At 40.9% G+C, this 14270-nt stretch overlaps 1 protein-coding gene across 1 annotated transcript in view; it reads left to right on the top strand.

Moving 5' to 3' along the window:
• The window catches only part of TBCD (tubulin folding cofactor D), a 126839-nt gene that overhangs the window by 38958 nt on the left and 73611 nt on the right, over positions 1-14270 (top strand). The window contains exon 15 of the mRNA XM_071452934.1: positions 13320-13476. Within this exon, the coding sequence (XP_071309035.1) occupies positions 13320-13476 (157 nt within the window). The remainder of the gene's footprint in view (positions 1-13319; positions 13477-14270) is intronic.

The raw sequence follows: 14270 nt of genomic DNA, 5'->3' as shown, positions 1-14270 counted from the left end.
TCGCTCTGTGCCCTCCAACAACCAAGTTTTGCTCTCAGCTCTGGTGCCTGTTCCTTTTGCACCGTGGGGTCAGAAGTGGCTGAGTTAACACTGAGGATATTTTAAGTTTTGTACAAGTGACTGGTGGGCAGCAGAACTGACTGCACGCAGGGGGTAGCGAAGCTTAAAAAATAATTTTGCTCATTTTTTGGAGACTGACTTTTTTATTGAATGCCCTTTGTAGCTTTAATATTCTTGCTCTTTTTTTTTTTCTTTTTTCCTCCCCCCTCTTCATTTTGATTTAAATTTTTGTCCTTCATGAGTCTCCTTTCTGAAGGCGGGACTGAACTAACTCCAAGCTCGCTTGCCACAGGAACCTGCCAAAGCTTGTCTATAATCGACAGCCCAACGTGCAGGTCCTGGAAAGGGAAAGGAGTCACTGCAGGCAGGATTGATTGTCACGGCTCTGTGTTTGCTCAGGACCTGGGAAATCCAACAGGGAAATGGCAAAGTCAGCTGCTCCCCCGCTGCTAACTGCTGGGGCTGGCTTTAATTGTGTTTTTTGGTTAGGGTTTGTAAATGACAAATTTCAGGGTGCGTGTGCCAGTCACCGGTGACATGGCTGAGCTGCTCAGTGACATGATTTCCTCTCACACACAGGCTGGCACAAGGAAAATATTTTGATACCTGTAGCTCTGTCTATAAACCATTCCTGTTCATGCATAAGCAAAGGGGCTTTTGCCTACTAATTCCAATGTTCCAGAGATGCTAAAACTTCTGTTCAAAACTGAACGTGAGAACCCTCTTGTTTCACCCACTGCTGTGTAGATAAGACAGCTGCAGATTACTGAAACTTCAAATGTATTTTATATTTTATATTTTATATTTTATATTTTATATTTTATATTTTATATATATAAATGGATTTTATAGTTAGCAAAAGTAAGATTTTTTTTGGAATGAAAATTATTAAGGGAATTGTCAGGACAAAACCTGTTTAAAAAGTGGATAAATTTGTTTGAAAATCAGTCTTTAAAGTCTTGAAAATCAGTCTTTTAAGACACTTTAAAGCAGTGTCTTAAAAATAATTTTAAAGGTGTTGCCTTTGGTTTGGTGGAATTATTTACAGACATCTACTTCCCTGTGTGGGTATGCAGGTCACCTTGCTTCCTTTTGCTGGGCTGGTGTAACTTTTTGAAAAAAAAAATTCAAATTATAAACAATCACTAATTTTAAGGTAGAAGAGTGGCTTTTGTGGCATGTTTTATTTTTCCCCCTTGATTATTTTTTAATTATTATGTTTCTATAATGCAGTGTAGCAGTATAAAAGTGATATATATATCACCATGCTTCTTCTTGCTGGGCTGGTGTAAATTTTTGAAAAAAAAATTCAAATTATAAGCAATCACAAATTTTAAGGTAGAAGAGTGGCTTTTGTGGCATGTTTTATTTTTCCCCCTTGATTATTTTTTTATTATTATGTTTCTATAATGCAGCATAGCAGTATAAATGGTGTAATATTTCTGTCACATTTCTCTCTAGTTGTTTGTAAATCCTTTGGATTAAGATGGGATAAATTCTTCCATTCAGTTGTAAAATATTTTGAATAAAATTTTGTGTATTAGAAATTTCTAAGGGAAAAAGGGAGAAAGGCTTTATTCAGAAACATCTCTGGAAGAAAATTTCAATTTGTGGCATCTAGAGGAAGCTGTTGGGCTCCCTCAGTTGAGCAGACTGAACTGGCATAACAGACAGTGAGAACTGGAACTTTGATTTTATTTTTTTTAACTTTTCCCCATGGCCTGACCTTGTATTTGGAGGGGAGCTGTCATGTCCAGTTGCTGCAGTGACCCACAGAAAATGTTTTAAACCCAGCTGCTTCCTGGAACTGCTGTTACCACTCAGGTCAGTGAAATCAGCTGCAAGTGAAGCAGAACTGGAAGGAAAAAACCCAGCCATGTAAATTCTCCTTTGCTTGGGGCTTGGATGATATTAAAAACCCAGATCTGGGGGAGAAGATCCATTGTGGACCCCAGAGCAGGACGATGAGAACTCCTGTTTGTGCAGACCTGCAGAAATACTAAATCATGATTGCAGTGATGTTGTTTCCACACTTGTTTTTAACTCACTTGATCACATCCTGTCCCATCAGTGACCCCAGTCCCTGCTGGTAGCACCTTTTTCATTTACCTCAAAATTTTTCTTTCTTTTACCTGAAAATTCTTCTTTCATGTACAGGTCAGATTAATTAAGAGCACCAGGACTGACATAGTGAAATTTGGATTTATTGATATGCTTCTACCAAGTTGCCTTTTTTTTTTTTTTTTTAAATGTGGTGATTTTTGTATCTCTGTGGGAGATACAAAAATTGGGAATTGGGACTGAAGCTTTGGGTTTTTATCTTCTTTGGTGTAGAATATACTTCTTTATCCTAGGTTCTTTTAAAATTCAGTATTAAGTAAGTGTTGTTCAGCTGCAGCAGAATTCTGTCATTCTCTAAATGTTACAAACTTCCTTGTATGTGCTTTTATATGATTTTTTCACTCAGCTTTAGCACTAAGCAGAAAACAAAATGTCAACTGCAGAAAATCTACATGCAGATGGGGTAAATTTACCCTGATCTGGGTACACCTCTCATCTCATTGCTGTTTTCCCCTTCAGAATTGCATTCCCTGGATGTTCCAGTGTGTGCCAGGTGTTGTTCCAGTCACTCAGCACCTCCACAATAATCAAAGAGTTCTTGCCCTTCTGCTCTGATGCAGGACTGGCCCTGCTGGTTCCCCTCAGGACTCCAGTGCTGCTCACAAGGGATGGCCACTGGTTTTCCATAATTTCCTGGAATTTTTTCCAGGTCTTTGCAGAGGTGCCTTAGCAATCTGTGAGATCATTAGTTATTCCAGAGAGCAGCAGGATCCCAGGTAAATGTGGATACTGGTGCACATGGAGGTGGTGAAACTCAGCTTCCCACGTACAAGAAGTGCCCTGGAACTGCAATGTTCACCTGTATCACCTTAATTGTGTCTGCATTTGTGGCTTTGAGTTAGTAAAGTCCTTTTTTCTTTCTGGGATCACTGGAACAGAAGTTACCGAACAATTTGTAAATCCTTCTGATTAAGATGGGATAAATCCTTCCATTTAATGATAAAATGTTTTGAATAAAAATTTTTGTATTAGACATTTCTGAGGGAAAAAGGGCTCTCAGCATCAGCATGTTTGGGCTGGGTTGTTCCACACCATTCCCAGAAGGGGGCAAATGGATGTGAATGTAATTGCTGGAACTCACCGTGCCCCAAAACATGACGTGGTTCTCCTACAATATTCTCATAATTATTTTTTTCTATCCCATATGAATAGTTATTAGTCTTAATGCTTTTTGAATAACACCTTTGAAATGTGCCTTTGTTTTTCCTAACAATCCAGTCCCTGACTCCAGAGATAGGTCTGGGCAGATTACTGTGCTGGGCATGGGAGCCACTTGTTCAGATTACTGCAGCAAATTACTTGTATGGGAAAAGAATAAAAGCTCAGCATTTAATAGCAACTGCAGATCCCATTTTTAGATATTTATTGTGGCCTGTGCTGTTTGGTCTGGAGCTAGGATGATCTTTCTTTGGGTTCTCATCCTTGCCCTTGGGCAGTGAAACATCTTGGGGGAAGTGGGAAAGAGCAGGAATTGGGACTGTAGGCAAAGGGATGAGCTGTTTATAAGGGAGGGTTTGAATGGTGACTCTTCTCCCTGGCAGCCATTCTCACAGGGATGCAAAATGCACCTTCAGCTTCTGCCTGGTGCTCTGGTTACAATTCTCTTCCTAAATGTATTCTTTTAAAGGTGATTTTCGTGGAATTATGGAAATTATGGAAATAGTTTTTCCTTTTCTGCTTTAGTTTCAAGGCTTACAGCAGAGATTCTGAGCCAGTTTTCTTGTCTCCATGATAGTTTTTCTGATAGAATCCAGCAGCAGGACCTGAGTTGTGCCATGTGCAGTGCCAGGGTACATAAACTCATTTTTCTTTGACCCATAACTGTATGGGGCTGCTGAGATGCTGCTCTCACCAGAGAGCAGGGAGGCATAGAACAAATACTCTCAACATATTGTTAGCTTTCAGTTATTTTCTGAAACATGCCAAATCTTATAAATATTTATATGATTAATATATGTTGTTTAGTATTTCAATACATTTTTAAAGTGGGGGATATAAACCAGAAAATACAACCTGATGTTTTATTTTATTTCATTGAAAAATACTGATGCTCAGCTTGGCTGTTATGGTTTTGCATTCAAAGTTACATGTCACTATTCAGCTGTAAAATTTCAGTTGTTATTAGAGGGGATCATGCAGCTTAATTTGCATGTGGGAGAAACCTTTTTAGCAAAATAGCCTGAAGTTAACTAAAATCTCATGATCTGATGATGGATTGGTGTGCCATTCTACAGTTGGAATTGCAGCACCTCAAAACTAAATATTCCTTACTCTACAGTGTATGCTAGAATCAAAAACCTACATTTCAGTGTGGTTTCACTATGATTTCACAGCTTTTGTTTTTTGCTGTATTTGTGGTTTTGTAGGCTTCAGACTATTATTTATAGGGTTTTTTTTATTTAATTGGGTGGGGATAAATACTAAACAAACAAGAGAATCCTAGTTTACTTGAATTTCTGGTTTGCTTGTGAAAGGACGTTATTAAAATTTCTCTTGATGACAGCACAGTATAAACTTTCTAGCTAATAAGGTGTGTCATGTAGAGGAACATGAACCTTCCTGGGTGTTCTTAACGTCTTGGTGGTGAGCTGAAGAATGTTCTGGTGTCATTCTCAAGGACTTGCTGAGCTCTGAGTAGTCCCAGTCTCAAATATGATCCATATTAGTGCTTCACCAGGAAATAATGCTCACTGTGCAGGATGTGCTCCTGTTTCTGCTGTAAAATCACATCTGTGTAAAGTGAAGCTTGAAAACATTTGCATCACTGAGGAGTAAGAAAAGGAAGCCAGGGAAGGCAGGTTGGAAGAGCCCTGTGGTTACACTTTCAGTGACTTTGTGCTTATTTTGGGAGGATTCCAGCAAGGAAGACGTTACTTTTAATCTTCCTGCTTTCTTAAATACCCTTACCCATTCATGAGGAATAGACTGGGATAGTCCAATAGTCCCTTGCTTCTTTTTAAACTGTGGCAACACTAAAATCAGCATTTCAGTGGAAGGAAATAATGCTGATGGGATCCAGAGAAATTGGGACATTCAGGAGTCTGGTACTGGTGGGTTGGTACAACTGATCTGAATCTGGAATTTTAATTTTTTTAATGTCAGAATTAATGAAAAGTAGTTATAAAGAGTGAAAAATGTGCAGAACCAGCTTTAACTTCTTCAGTTCATAACTTACCTTCAGAATAAAAGGAGCATGAAGAAACTGTAAGGAGGAAATAGGGAGTGTTGAAGGTCTGTTAGTGAGGGACCTGGGGCACATTTGACAGGGGACTTGGCAGGTTAAGATATCATGGGATTCCATGACAAAATCATGATGCTTTTTACATTTTCAGAGAGATCACCAGTATCCAAAAAGAGCCTGGCTTAGGGACATATTTGTGAACTATTGGTGCTAATGGTAAGCTCTTGGTTTAAATAGGAAACACTTGGTTTAAATAGGAAACACTGTTTAAATAGGAACAACTTCTCTCAGCTGATGTTTGCTCTCTGTTTTAAAGATATCCCATTGTCAAGTGTATTTTTGGTGAAAAGTTTGTATGAAATGAAGTCTCTGGTGCTGTCAAAGGGTTTCAAATGGACTCAGCCAGTCTCAGTAGCAGATACTACAGCTTTAAAGGAGTATCTGTGTAAATGTGACTGCTGTATCTGTGATTTTAAAATTCCTTCAGCTTCTGGTGCCTTGTTGATTTTCTGTCTTTCTACCTTTTCAACCTTGTTGATTTTCTGTTAATTTTTTCTTGTCAATTTGGTTAGAATGGATATGTGCTCTGGGACAGTTTTCTGTACCAGTTTTCTGTTCCTGGTACAGAGAAGGCTCAATCATGTGCTGTTAGGGAGAAAATATTGGATTCCTGTGTATGTTGTCTTTTGATCTGGGAGTAGAGGGAATGATGATTACTGATAATTATATATAACTAGATATAGTTTAAAAAAAACCCAAAGTCTCCTTTGTGTAGAAAAACTCTACACACAGTGGACAAAAAGGGCATTTTTGCTTGTACAATCTCACTTGGGCCATTCATGAAAAGAAACCAACAAAAGTGAAGCCAGTGCTGCTTTCCAGTGCATTTTAGGAGGAGGTTTAACTGAGACTAGGATTTGAATAGTCTTATGGAAATGGATTATGTAGCTTCTTAAACTTGTTTACTTTCTCAATTTTTAAGGATTACCTTCTGTGTTTCATATTCCAGAGTAATAAGTTGTTTGTTATGGACTTGCAGCAGCCAGGGTTGGAGGAGAGGGATGATGAATCAAGAAGTCAGGTTTCTGCACTGTCTGTTGGTCTGTTCTGGAGTGGTGGTTAATTGTGAGGCTTTTGGCAAAATTCCAGGTGCTTTTCATCAGAGATACAGGAAGACGTGGGGGGAAAAAAAAAAAAAAAGAAAAAGATCTACCTGTCTTAGGTGGACTCTTTATAAAATAGAGAACACCCAAACCTGAAAGGCTGGTTATGGAGGAATTCCTTCTCTCTAACACCCAGGTGAACTTTAAAAGTGATGCATGGTCTTGAAAAGAGCCTTTTAAAAAGTTATAATGCCTATGTCACCATAATAGTTTTCAAATTAGCAAGGAAGCATTATAAATAGTGCAGATTTATTTTATTTTTTCAGTAGCCAGCAGGTATGAGCAGGAAGAAATGCTGTGTCTGGAGCTGCAGCAGGAAAGGTCCCTCCCCCAGCAGCACTGGGAGATGGGGTAAATATTGAGCAGGGAATAAATGACAATGAATTGCTTCTGGCTTTTTCATGGGGTTTATCTCAGTATTGCACAACTTTAGCCTTAAGGCTGGGCTTTCTTGGGTGATATTTCTTTTCTGACACACACTGTTATGAGTTTACAGAATTTTTATACTCCTTTAGAGTAAGTAATTCATTTGCTCAGTAGGATTTCTCCACAAGCCTGTTCCTTCATGTCTTTAACTGCAGCTTGCTGTTGGTTCAGTCAAGGCAGAGCTCTGTCATATGTACACCTGTGTGAAGAAGGTCTCTGCTCTGGCTTTGGGTGTGATTGGTAGGAGAGTCCCAAAACACAGAGTGCTCAGTGTTTCAGAGCTCTCCTGGCTCAGCTGCTGCTCTGAGGCCAGCCAGGCAGGGGGCTTGGAGCTTTTAGGACTGTGTTAGGTAAGGAAGTTGGGATGGAGTGGCTGGAATCCAGGTCTGGCTGCTTCCTGCTTGGCCCCTGGCCCCACTCCAGGGCTCTCACTCCTGTCAGCACCAGGGCAATCCTGGCAGAGGAACCTGGCAACCAGAGCCAGTGTCCAGCTCCTGAACTCTGCATTTAAGAACCATGACTGGTATCAAGCAGTCTGTGGGGCAACATGCAGCTGAAGCACCAGCCCTTCTCTCAGTCTGACAGGCAGCCTTTGCATTCCAAGCTTTGCACCCTGAGCAGCCAGGCAGACAGCAGCCTCTGTGCTGCCCTGCTGTGATTCATCCCTGGAGCAGGTCTGTCCTGTGGGCTGCCTCAGAGAGCTCCATGGAAAAAGCACCACGTGAACATGTAATTAAAGACTCCCTGAATTCATGACGTAGTGAGAGGCTGCAGGGAGGTTGCAGCAGACAGAGCAGCCCTTCAGTCCCAGGGCACAGAGTGCTGGGTTTGTGCAGGTGCCTCTGCCCAGCCCTGGTGGGCTCAGCTCTGGGGGCATCCAGGAGCTTCAGGGATTTCAGCTGCTCCCTCCTCACATCCTCACATCCCTCCTGGCCTGCAGGAGCTCCTCTCTCTTCCTCCTTCCCTGGCAAAACCCTAATGAGGTCAGCCCTGGGGGCAGGAATGGCAGAGGAGAGGTCACCTGTGGGTGGTTTTTAGGCACTTGCCCTTGGGGATGGGATGTCAGAGCATCATCCCACAGGAACACAGAGAACCCTGCACATCCAAAACAGCACAGAGAGCTCTGCAGAGCCAAAACAGCACAGAGAACTCTGCACATCCAAAACAGCACAGAGAACTCTGCACATCCAAAACAGCACAGAGAGCTCTGCACATCCAAAACAGCACAGAGAGCTCTGCACATCCAAAACAGCACAGAGAGCTCTGCACAGCCAAAACTGCACAGAGAACTCTGCACAGCCAAAACAGCACAGAGAGCTCTGCACATCCAAAACAGCACAGAGAACTCTGCACAGCCAAAACAGCACAGAGAGCTCTGCACATCCAAAACAGCACAGAGAACTTGCACAGCCAAAACAGCACAGAGAGCTCTGCACAGCCAAAACAGCACAGAGAACTCTGCACAGCCAAAACAGATCAGAGAACTCTGCAGAGCCAAAACAGCACAGGGAACTCTGCACATCCAAAACAGCACAGGGAACTCTGCACATCCAAAACAGATCAGAGAACTCTGCACAGCCAAAACAGCACAGAGAGCTTTGCACATCCAAAACAGCACAGAGAACTCTGCACATCCAAAACAGCACAGAGAACTCTGCACATCCAAAACAGCACAGAGAACTCTGCACAGCCAAAACAGCACAGAGAACTCTGCACATCCAAAACAGATCAGAGAACTCTGCACATCCAAAACAGATCAGAGAACTCTGCACATCCAAAACAGCACAGAGAACTCTGCACAGCCAGAACAGCACACTCATTTTCTGTTCCCCACTGGAGGCTTTATCCTCTGCATGAAAGAGCCCTTCAAGAGTAGATTCTGGAGTCAACAACTTATATAGAATATGAGAATAATTCAGAGGTGATTGACAGAATTTTTAAACAAGTATTGATTTCTGGGAATGGGCCTAACCTGAACTTTCTGGTGTTTGCATGCAGTAAATTGATCCAGTAAATATTAGTAGAACAGCCCTAGTGAAGTTCCAGTTAGGAGCTTCCTCTTTCCAGAGGTGCCCTGTAGGAGTGAGAGGTCTCAAACCTGATTTTCTGTACATGTGGGAGCCAGAATTGTGTTTTTAGGAAACAACACTCTGCAGATATCTGCAGCAGTGGTTTTCAGAGAATTCACAGAATCACTGGGTTGGAAGGGATCTTAAAGATCATTGAGTCCAACCCAGCCCCAACACCTCAACTAAACCATGTCAACTTTTAAACATGGTGACAAAGAAGCTGAACCTTCACTTCTGCACTGGGTTGGTTTTCATTGAAGAAAATTTTGAACAAAATTGCTATTCTTTGTGTTGAATATGTATCTAAGTTTAAGCTTTAATTCATTAATTGTAGCTGCTCCTGCTGTGACATTGTGCACAGTGCTCCCTTCAGGAATAGCAAATGTCCACTTTGTAGTACTTTTTCTTATATAATTCTAAAATAGAAGGATTTGCTAAGTATTTTTTACGGATTGAAACAGCTTCTCTGCTTTAACAGTCCCTATAAAAACATAATGCTTGTCTAAGATAACACTGACAATCAGTTTTAAGTTGCATATTTTAGTTTGAAACTAAATGTGGACAATTCTTATTTAACCCCAGATCCAATGAAAATCTGCTTTTAATTAAATAAGGTCAAGTTGACATTTGGCAATTTTCTTGTGGAGACAAGGCCTAGGGCTGGGGAACAGGTTTTTGTTGTTTGTTTGACTGCTGTATTTGTATATTTTATATAATAAACAATGCACTAAATTAAAAAAATCGATTTACTGAGTGGAGTTAAAGAGACAAAGGGCTCTGGACGACACAGGTTATAGTTGAGGTTGGTGTAAAGTATGTTTTTAAAGGAATAATGTAAAGAATCTTTCATTTAAATACGTGAAACCTTTTAGTATCTGTTGTCTTCCACAAGCTCATTTGTAGCCACATTTCTCTTCACAGAGACAAGCAAGGCACAATTCTTCCCAAGAATATTTCTGGGATTCACATTCTCTCAGCCTCAGAGAAAGAAAACACAATTCTTATCATTTGCTGTGCCTGTGTTTGTGCAAAAGTAGAATGCAATATGGAGATTGTTTACCCACAGTGATGGTGTTTTGTTTCCTTGAGGTTGAGAGAATGTGAATCCCAGAAATATTCTTGGGAAGAATTGTGCTTTGCTTTTCTCTGTGAAGAGAAATGTGGCTACCCTCCTTCACCAGACTTTTATTGTCTCTCACCTCCACTGAGCACCCCACTGTGTAAAATCCACGTTTAAAAAGCAAAATATCTTTGCAACTTGTCTCCAGTATGAGGAAAAAAAACCAACCCAACCCTGTTTGTAATGCCAGAAGTTGTTTCTTTATTTTCCAGGGCTTGAGCACAGGGCTGTGCTGCAACTGCAGTGACGCTCTTGGGCATGGCAGGGTGGGGTGCAGCAGGTGTTTATTGATACCTTCAGGCTACAGGTAAAGGTGACTGTGTTTTCTTGAGCCTTCACAGACCTGCACGGGTGGATTTTCTTTTAATAATCAGCTTGAAGTGGGCATTGTTTGTCCTCTGCTTTTGGTGGCACGCTTTTTAAAAAAAAAAACAAACCTGTGGATCTGTGAAATAAATGGGGAGTTGTAAAATTAAAGCTAAACTTTCAAAGTTAAACCTATAAAGTTGAGAAACAATTCAGATCTTGTCCTTGCTGCATCTTCCAGCCTCCTAGTTTTCAATAAAAATGTCATGTTCAGAATTTCAAAAATCCAGTAATTTTGTCTTGACCCTACCAAATTTTTAATATTTCCATAAAATTTTCCATAAAATTCCATAAAATTTCCATAAAAAATTTCCATAATTTTCTTCTGGAAGATATTTTTTCTAAAGTTTTTTTGATTTTTAAATCTCTCATGTTTGGTTAAAGCATTTTACCATTTTTTAGGTTTGGCGTGGTGTTTGAGGAACTCTAGAGCAAGAAATTAAGTGAAACCTGGAATACTGGGTAGTGTTTCTTTTGGATTTTTATAACCCTTAAAAACCAACAAGAAATGTAATGCTGGACCCACTTTTTTGAACACACACACACACACTTGTGTCAGGAGCAGTTTTTATTCAGCATTTCTCATTACAGTTCACCAGTAAATATTTAACCAGTGATGACACAAAACTTTACCAGATGCTCCCTAGATCAGTTTTTGTGTTTCTAATTACCAGAGCTGCACACTTCACCTTGTGTCCCCTGTTAGTCCCACCTCCCCAGTGCCCACTGTTTGCTTCCTTTTCTGTGTCTCCAGAATTTGCAGTCTCAAGGACAGTGCTGTGAGTCCCAGATGTAGGAAAAAGCCACCAGAGAGGTGTGGGAGAGGCCAACAGATCCTGGAGCATCTGTCCCTGACAAACCATTTGGTGCTGTGCCCAGCATTTGGGACATTCAACTGCAAAAATACATTTTTTTCTTTCACACAGAGCAATGCTGTGAGTCCCAGATGTAGGAAAAAGCCACCAGAGAGGTGTGAGAGCTCGAGCTGCCCTGGCCAACAGATCCCGGAGCATCACCACTGTCGCTGACAAACAATTTGCTGCTGTGCCCAGCATTTGGGACATTCAACTGCAAAAATACATTTTTTTCTTTCACAGGGACCATCCAAATGTGAGGAGCTGCTGGAGGGGCCTCCTTCCCCCTTTTCCTTCCCTGCACAGAGGTGGGAGGGTGCCCACAGCTGTCCAAAGGAGCTGGAGTGGTCGCTTGCACTGAGGGAAACGTGCTGCAGCTTTGCAAAATTGCCTTTGGCGCCTGCTTGAGTGTTCCTGTAGAACCAGCAAATTCCATTTTTCTCATCAGTTGATGCAGCAATTTTCAAAACAAGCTAGGCAGCATTTTTAAATACTTTCATTGCAGTTTCTTTAGGAACTGGGAAATGTCCAACAATCCATCCATCTCTGCTGTATGGTTGTTCCAGAATTGGAATTACACTTTCTCCTTTGTAGTGTTTATGCTCCTATTACTCAAATCTCACCCATCTCTATATCTACTGCTTGATTTTCTTTAGCAGCTTAAAATGAATTTAAACAGCCTTTTAACACTTCACTTCTCCAGTCATGGTATCTATCTTTTTGTTTAAAGCAGCAGCACAGAGTGATGAACAGCACATGGAAGTTTTAATTATTTTGTGATTATATCCACTCAAGGATATCTAGGCACAGATTGCTAATGAAATACAGCTCAGTGATCCCATTTCTTGTTAATGGGATCACCTTGTGACAAGTATTTTCTAAGGAAAATGATGCATTTGATAAATTTGATACAAGAAAGAAAACCGAGAGAGAAATTTTTCTTTTTTTTTAAGAGGCTGTTGTTTCTGCAGACATAAGTCATTTAATAAAGTTGTGCCATCTAGAGAGAGATGTATTCAGATTTGCTACCTGGATGTGCAGATACCAAATAAAGACCCTCTGGGGAGCCCTGCATTCATATTTCTTGAACTGTGGCAGTGTGGTGTAAAAGAATTATCCTTACAGGTTTTGTGTAGAAACTCAGGGCACTGGGAATATTTCTCTGTCTGCTCTGGGGTGCCCTGACCCCCAGGGCAGCACTGACTTTGACCCTCATCCATGGAGAAAGTTTCCTAAACTCCAGAATAGACTGGAATCCACAAAAGTGTGAAATAGATTATAGAGAGTAGTGCAGGTGAATCACTTGGTGAGAAATTTAGGTTTTGGGATTTTTAGTATGTTGTGGATGGAAGCAAGATGTTGTACTGGATTACTTCTCCATGGGTTTGGGTGGCATTTTGTAATTGGGCAGAAAAGTCTGCACTGGGGGCTCTTTGGGATCACTTATTGGGTTAAAAGGGAAAATAATCCAGGTGTCAGTTCTTAATTGGATAGTTTAGTCTCAAAAGACCTTGTACCAAGAGATTGTTGGCCATTTTGTGCCTTCTAATGAAAAGCTGCTGAACTCACAGTAATGAGACTGTTTTACTGATAGGAAATAATAAACACTTGAGTTCTAATATGAATTACTGTCTCAAGTGCCTTCAGTCCAGACCCAGAAAAACCAACGACTGGAACCCCCACAGTTTTGGAAGCTCTTTTATCTGTAGAAAAACATATTTGACTCCTGCATGTAGTGACTGGACAAGAGGGGATGGATTTAGTAGGTTTAGGTCAGATACCAGGAAGAAATTCTTCCCTCTGAGGGTGGGGAGGCCTCTGGAAGTGCCCAAGGCCGGGTTGGATGGGGCTTGGAGCCACCTGGGATAGAGGAAGGTGTCCTTGCCCATGGCATGTGTGGAACAAGATGATCTTGAAGGTCCTAATTTGCTTTTTGTGTATTTTTTTGTGCCATAACAGTGGTCCCTGTGATGCTGAAGGCGCTGACATACGACGAGAAGAGGGGGGCGTGCAGCGTGGGCTCCAACGTCAGGGACGCGGCCTGCTACGTGTGCTGGGCCTTCGCGCGCGCCTACGAGCCCGCCGAGCTCATCCCCTTCATCAGCCACATCTCCAGGTGGGCTGCCTCCACCCAGGCTGCTGATTCAGCCTTTTGCTGACCCAGGCATGGGGGAACTGAGAGGTGTTTTAAAAACTTTTGTTCCGTTTTCAGTCTCATGTGAAGGGTGAGACAATACAGGTGTTATAATTCACGCCATCACAATCAGAAGCCAACTATTTCCTAATTACAATACACTATAAGTGTTTCTTGGCCTATCAGCTTTTACCATACTATAAATACTTTAAAGTCAATCATCTGAAATTACTCTGTGTGGGTCCAAATACAATGCATCTTTCATAGTTTTCTTTCTCCATTATATATCAATATCCCATTTCCTAATTGCAATACACTAGAAGTGTTTCTTGGCCTATCAACTTTTACCACACCATACTATAAATACCTTAAAGCAAATAATCTAGAATTCTTCTTTGTGGGTCATACTACAGTGCATCTTTCATAGTTTTCTTTCTCCATATCTATCAATATCCTATTGCCTAATTACAATACACTAAAAGTGTTTCTTGGCCTATCAACTTTTACCACACCATACATTAAAGCCAATCATCTGAAATTACTCTTTGTGGGTCCTAATACAATGCATCTTTCATAGTTCTATGTCTCCATATATATCAATGTATACATCTATATAATATTTCTTAATTACAATACAATATAAGCATTTTGGCCTATCAGCTTTTGCCACACCATGCTGCAAATGCCTTAAAGCCAATAATCTAAAATTACTCTTCGTGGGGCCTACTACAATGCATTTTTCATAGTTCTGTGTCTCCATATATATTTACATATGT

The sequence above is a fragment of the Agelaius tricolor genome, unplaced genomic scaffold, assembly GCF_023055355.1.
Source record: "Agelaius tricolor isolate 1412-34295 unplaced genomic scaffold, bAgeTri1.0.p SCAF_35, whole genome shotgun sequence".
NCBI lineage: Eukaryota > Metazoa > Chordata > Aves > Passeriformes > Icteridae > Agelaius > Agelaius tricolor.
Note: the sequence above shows the minus strand (reverse complement) of the source record. Positions and strands in the feature narration are given on the sequence as shown.